The 6,987-nt window shown below is 52.8% G+C and overlaps 1 protein-coding gene across 1 annotated transcript; it reads right to left on the minus strand.

Annotated features, from left to right (window-relative positions):
- Positions 1-5: 5 nt before the first annotated feature.
- Positions 6-6,736, minus strand: SZRD1 (SUZ RNA binding domain containing 1). The gene is made up of 4 exons (XM_028488056.2): positions 6,722-6,736; positions 6,078-6,127; positions 4,086-4,337; positions 6-2,475 (listed from the first exon to the last, which is right to left on the minus strand). The coding sequence occupies exons 1-4, from the start codon at positions 6,734-6,736 to the stop codon at positions 2,373-2,375; spliced, it is 420 nt and encodes a 139-aa protein (XP_028343857.1). The 3' UTR covers positions 6-2,372.
- Positions 6,737-6,987: the final 251 nt, after the last annotated feature.

Below are 6,987 nucleotides of genomic sequence, written 5' to 3' on the forward strand. Positions count from 1 at the left end.
TCCCCCCAAAAAAACCCAAAACACCCACAAACACACACACAAAATCCAAACCGTTCTCATCTCCCCTCCCACCTCCCCCCAACACAAAAGTTTCCTGTTTTCATTTCTTTCTCTTTAAAATTTTGCCTGTCACCTCTCCATCTGGGAAGCCAGGACATGACCGCTGGTGGGTGGTGGCAGGCACACAGCGGGCAGAGCCCCATCTTTGGCCGGAGGGAGGTGGGAGCATCAGTCCCTACCACATCCTCGATCCACAGACACCCATCAGCCAGCCTTCCCTTGGCTCCCACTAGAGGAGGGGAGCAAGAACAGGTGGTCCCAACGGCTGAGCAATCAGCACTTCTGGCCTTCCCACCTGGCCTACCTCTGTACCTTCTCCAACTGAAAAGGACAGTCTCATCTTGGGCCAGAAACCACTATTACATGAGGGATGGACACTATCTGTTTAGAATGCGGATACTTGGTCAGGGCAGTGGAACTGTAAAGACAGCAGCAACCTTCTCCCTTGCCCACTCCTGGAGGTCATTTCCCTTCAGAACAGTATGTGGGCACCATTCAACGTTCTGTGGGTTCTCACTGCCTGAAGCTTTGTTCCAGCTCTGCTCACGGACAATATCCTGGCTTCCCACAGTTATAAGCCTGTGCTATGGACTAGTTACTGACTTAACCGACAGCTGACCTTTCCTCCTAATGGGAAGATGTAGTGGGCCAAGGCTTGCTGGGCCCGGCTGACATCCCTACAGGGCAAGGCTGAGAGCCAGCAAACCAAAGGTGGAGCGAGCCTGCAAGACCTAGGTTGCCACCTTGGCCACCGTGAGCTGCCCTAATCACAAATGTCACACCAACCACTCCAAAACTCATCTGCTGAGCAAGGAAGCCATCTGGCTGGCTGAGGGACATAAGGCGAAGTGCAACGGAAGAGATCGGACAGCCGGAGAGGGGCCAGATTGTACACACACAGCTGCTCTGGGCTGGGCCCCCTAAGCCTCTTCCACCTCAAAGAGCCAAAGCACATCTCCAGGCTCCAAACACAGAGGGGAAACTGCCTTCATTCCAGGCCCTTGCTCTGGAAAAAGGGGTCGAGGGTAACCTAGGACTATGGGGAACCAGTCTGTCATTACCAATCTTTGCAATGCACAGCTTGTCTTTCCCCAAATGTTATTCAGAATGGTCTGCTCCCAAGGTAGTGATTTCACAAGGGAAATGTACCGGGTAGAGTTACCGAGCTGATGCCATCAACAGAGATGGCGTTCCACAGACCCTTGAAAAGTTCTAAGCCTTGCTGGAGTGGGAAGACCCACCTACCTTCTGACCACACTCAGCAGGAGGCTCAGAGTCCTGGAGTCAGACTCTCTCCTGGCTTTCCTTGTGCTGACAGCAAAATACTGAGCAAGGCTCGCAGCCTCACTCCTAAAGCCCGGGAGTGCAGCCTCACTCCCTGCCCTCTTCTAGAAGTAGTAAGCCCAGCTGGTAGGGAACCACCCTGAGGGGTTTTGGAAGGGAAAGTCTGTTCACTTTCCCTATCTCCCAAAATACTAAAGGTGAGGGGCTGGCACCCTCCCCAGGCTCCCTGAGCCTATAGAGCTAGCCCAGTCTCCAGGTAGGGCCCAGATGCTCTGGGACTTAGCTGGGGGGAGGGAGGTATAGGCATGGGGTGCTCATCTGTCCTGGGCTGCAGAGCCCTGCCCCTTTGCTCGGCGGCAGTGGGAATACAGAAGCTAAGCTCACCAAAATCCTATTGGTTAATGTTTCTAGTGGATTGCCCAGAAACATTTTTAAGTAGACTACCAAACTACCCTTTCTCAATTAAAAATTCATTAAACTGCTAAAACCCCTCCCATGTACTTTTTTTTGCAAATCAAATATTTGTATAAACAAACAAAAATAGGAAGGAAAGAAAAAAAAAAGAAAGGATATTTTCAAATGGAACTTGCTTTTAAGTGATGAAGACATGCACTTGAGGGTGGGTGGACGGGAGTTCTCATTTGTGTTTTGAAATCCCAAATTAATGAGCATGATAAACTGTTATTGCTGGCACTGGCTTCACCCCAAGCGGCCAAGTGGCACTGTCTGACTCTACTCTGAGTCCTTGGTGGGTCCCCCCAACCCTCCTCTAACCCCCACCCTTTCCCTTTCCATTGACTTGGGACAGCCCTTGTAGAAGTGCCAATCACAGTGGGAAGGGGGGGGAGGGGAGGTCACAGTGCATGGGGTTCAAGGTCACAGTGGGCGGAGCAAAGGGGATCACAGTGCAAGTAAGTCAGGTCGTTCCCTCTGCTCAAGTCCAGCTGTCTGCCACGGCAGTGCGACCCGCAGCGGACGACCCAGGAGGTGGTGACGGCGGTGGCGGCGGCATCCTTCCCTGCCCGCGTTTATCTGCGCTGTTTGAAGCCTTGTGACCCATCAGGACCCAAAGGCTGTCTGATCACATTGTTAGGCTGCCTGCTGTCTTCGGGTTGGGAGATCCTGGTTGGCCTGAAGGGAAGAAGATCAGAGTGAGGCCTGAAAAAGGGTATAAAAGAGGCCCCCAAATCTTAAAATCAACCAGTTCTGCACCTCGGGCAGAAGTCACAGTGGCTATTAGCCAACTCTGGCTCTCTGAGCCTGCTTCTTTGGCAAGCAGACGCAGTGCAGCTCCAAGCTGGGAAGCCCCTGAGAGCAGGTGGGGTGGATGGTCCATGTTCACCTCTAGCGCCTGCAGCACTCTTCCCCACAGGCTGGTTCGCTATCATTCACCCGGAGGCAGAGGAAGTGCTCAAGGGCCCATCCTGTACAGAGGCAGTGACCATGGATAGCATATCTTCCACAGAACTTCATGGCACAGACTCCCCAGAGGTCGGGCCAAGGGTAAAGACCTCTAACCAAGAGCTCATCAGAGTGACCTGGCACCCGCCACTGCGGCTCTCCTGCTTCTCTCCAAATCATGGGATTAATGGTTGACTCATATTATTATGGAAAACTAAAAGAAAATGGACTTTTTCTACTTTGCCAAATGTAGGCTTACAGGAGAGATAACAGAAGTCCATCAAAATAATGAAGGCGTAGAAATAAGGTACAGATTAGCACTTCAAGTCCCAGAATATACCATCCAAGGAGGAGTCTCAACGTTAGAAAGAGGCTGTTTTAACAAATACTGCTTTACCAGGAGGTGACAAACTTACACAGTACAACCTCTAGGAATGCAAAGAAAAAAAATGCCAGGAATAAAAAAGAATTGAGAAAATTCACAGAAACATCATAGTGGGCCATTATAAGACCCAAAAGATAATACCCAGAACCCACTTATTTAATTGCACAACAAATGGACGAGGCAGGTACGATCATTATCCCATTTTTCAGACTAGGCTACGAGGGCACAGAGGGGTTAAGTAGGTCTAAGCTAAGCAGAAGTTAAGTGGCAGAGGGGGACTTTCCCTCTGTGGCACAGTGGTTAAGAATCCACCTGTCAATGCAGGGGACACAGGTTCGAGCCCTGGTCCGGGAAGATTCCACATGCCGCGGAGCAACTAAGCCTGTGCACCACAACTACTGAGCCTGCACTCTAGAGCCCTCGAGCCACAACTACTGAGCCCGCGTGCCACAACTACTGAAGCCCACATGCCTAGAGTCGGTGCTTCGCAACAAAGAGAAGCCGCTGCAATGAGAAGCCCGCGCACCGCAATTAAGAGTGGCTCCCACTCACCACAACTAGAGAAAGCCCGCGCGCGGCAATGAAGACCCAACGCAGCCAATAAATGAATAAATAAATAAATTTATATTAAAAAAAAAAGAAGTGGCAGAGATGGGCTCAAACTGGCTGATTTTGACTCAAAGTCCATGCCTTTACCCTGTATGCCACACTGCCCCCTGGCGCCTGCAGAGGCAGCATGCCAGCAAAGCTTTCAGAGCAGTCCTGGAGCCAGTGCAGACAACAAACCAGCCCTAGCAGCAGGGGTGGGCAGCTGCAGCCACGATGGTTCCAGCCCTGATTCTGCCTGCTTTTCACTACTCTGCAGGCAGCCAGGCCACTCTCCTCCTCCTCCTCAAGGTGGCCTGGTGGAGTGGTCAGGTCTGGCTGGCAGGTCACCCCTGCCAGCTACACTCACCGGTCGAGGATAGGTTTCTCTTGCTCCTCCTCAGGGCTGGCGCTGCCCAGGATCCGCTTCCGGGCCTCCGCGTACTCTGCCTCCCGCTGCGCTAGGGACTTGACGGGAAGGGCTGGCCTGCTGGTGGAGTTGGGGCTGCTGACCACACCGTTGCTGGTGGGCCTCTTGAGGATGCGAATCTGTGGAGGGGGCCCCGTGGGAAGGCTATCGTCCTGAATCACAATGGGCACTTTGGGAGGAGATTTGGATTTCCTGCTGACAAAGAGCAAACACAGCTTCACAAGTCCTACCCTTGACTACACAGGCCCCATCCATGTCCCACACCCACCCCTCACCACTTTTCTCTCCCTCCCCCTCCTAATTCTATTCGTTATTCTCTGGCCTCTGACCAGACATCAAAATTCTCACTCTTCAAGAAGGGTTTCTCACAAGAGCAACCTTGCCTATTAAGCTCACGCAGCCCACAGGTCTGCTCCTCAGACCGAACCCTAGGCAAGGGGGGCAGGAACACCAGCTCATTCTGGGACTTCTATCCCCGTGTTCGTCAAGTCGCATCAACCACTGTCGGGCCCCTGCTGCAAAACACCTCTTATCCAGAATCCAATGGCCTCAGTTAAAACCCCAGCTTCCTTACACAGACCAGTGTGTAACAGGCCGGTGCGGTGGGAGCCCCTTAGCTTGGGGATCAGCAGTGTTCACTCCCAGTCAAGGTCCCACAACATGCGCTCAGACCAAACACTCCAGCTCCGCCGTCCCTGCCTGGCATCAAGACAGGATTTACCAAACTGCCTCAGCCTCTGGTGAGTGTCCTGTGCCTCCCAGAGACGAGCTACTCCAGACACTGGATGGCCTCTTCAGAAGAGCTTCTGAGCAGAGACCCCTCCCTCACCAGGGCTCTCCGGTTTGCTGGACACGGCGGGGCTGGGGTCAAGGACGACCCTGGAAACAGTGCTTGGCAGTGCTCAAAGGAAAAGCACTGTCCAAGGCTGGTAGATGTGCACATCGGGCAATGTGTCCACAAGGGGAGGAGGAAAACGACACAGGAAGGGAAAGAAACAAAAGCCACAAGAGAAAAAGGGATCCAGGCAGGAACGGCCACCCCTCAACAGCCACAGAGACCCTCCCCAGAGCAGTCAAATAGCTTCTCTTCAGAACCAAACAGCGCTCAGGGGCCTGTTTTCAGAGCCTTGGTTGTCAGGAGGAGTAGGTACTGGAGGGCTGCTGCCAGGGGAGCTGGAACAAGTCTTGGGTGGGACAGGACAGCATGGCCAGGGGACTGTAACCAGGTGCTAGTGTGGTTGCCGAGATGAGCAGACAGACAAGGAGCCAGCACTCGGATCAGAGAGGCAGGGAGCCAGGAAAGTCAGAGGACGGGCAGGGCACCCCCAGTTCCCTGGGGATGACTGTGCAGCCCATCAGGCAAGTCCAGAGAGGTCCTCCCCTCCTCCTCCTCCCTGCCGCCTGTCCCTGCCGGAAGCTGACAGGTTACCAGGGCAAAGACAGACTGCTGAAGTCAACTTTCACCTGCTTCGGAAACCCATTTCCTCTGCTGCCTGGGTGGGGGAAAAAAGCTATCCTTAAAGGTCTTGAAGAATTCCCAAGAATCTTTTCTTCCAGGATACCCTCGTAATGCCCCAAGCCACCAAGTCACGGAGGGCCCAGGGAAATCATCTGTCCAACCTCCTCGTGTCACAGAGAGAGAAAGTGATGTCTAGAAAGGGAAACAACTTGCTCCAAACCTCAGTCAGGCCTCAAGCCCAAGCCTTCTGACTTGTCACCCCCCCCACCTCACACAGGGTGCCCACTAAGGCAGGAGGCAGGTGCAACACTCCAGCCTCACTGCCAAAGCTGCAAGCCGCCGTGTCCCTAAGGGAAGGGTTCGCTGCCCAGGAGCCTGACCTGCCGGTATCTAATGGCCAGCTGGAGAACACCACTGACTGCCCAGCTCTCACGGCAGAGAGCATGAGCCCTCAGACCAGACAGCAGCCTTACCTCTCCTTTTGTGTGATCTTCAGTTTTTTTTCCAACCGTCTGTCTATTTCCTAGAGGAAAAAAATGTATATAAAAAGTGGAAAAAAAATCTCTCTCAAATAAAAACTTAGCCTTTATTTTCAAAGCTAAGGGCAGTGTCCTTTCTGACCAGGGACATTACTGTGTCCTTTGAAGTAACGGATGCAGCCCTCCCTTTATGAGACTCCGGGATTTGGGGCCCTGACTCCCTGCAGGTTCATCTCCCTCCATCCCCGTGGCTGCGGTGAGAGTTCTAGACCTCATCATTCAGCTGGGTTCTTTGCATGGCCTCCAACTAGTCTCCTGGTCACCAGTCCTTCACAGAGCCACTCGTATCAACTTTCCAAACGTAAGTCCGAATGTGTCACTTCCCCACTTAAAACACGTCAACTGCTTGCTGGATCCAGTCCAAGCTCCTAAGCATACGTTGCCCACACATTCCCTTAGCTTCTGTTCCTGTGCTACACCACAGCAAAACCGAACTGTGGGAACCCCCAGCACCCAGCGTGCTGATCCGCCTGCCTGCAATCTCCGCCCCCTTGCAAACTCCCATTTATCCTGCAAAACCCAGCCTGAATGTCACCTCTTCTTTCTGAAGTCTTCTTTGATTCCATACAGTTAATCACCTGCTCCTCAGACATAAGCTCTCCCTTTTACATTCCTTCATGATCATATGTGTCACATATTTTATATGATCTATTTTTCCTACTCGTATGGACTTGAACTCTGTGAGTAGCACCTAGCAAAAGGCCTAGAACAAAAGAGAAGCCTAACGTCTGTGGAACTGGATGGAAGTCAGAGTCCTCAGGCACCCAGCACCAGGAACTCCTCCACAGCCTCGTGTACGAGCCTCCGTGCACGGGACAGGGAAGCTGTGCACAGAGTACAGCCC

The sequence above is a fragment of the Physeter macrocephalus genome, chromosome 3, assembly GCF_002837175.3.
Source record: "Physeter macrocephalus isolate SW-GA chromosome 3, ASM283717v5, whole genome shotgun sequence".
Classification (NCBI taxonomy): Eukaryota; Metazoa; Chordata; class Mammalia; order Artiodactyla; family Physeteridae; genus Physeter; species Physeter macrocephalus.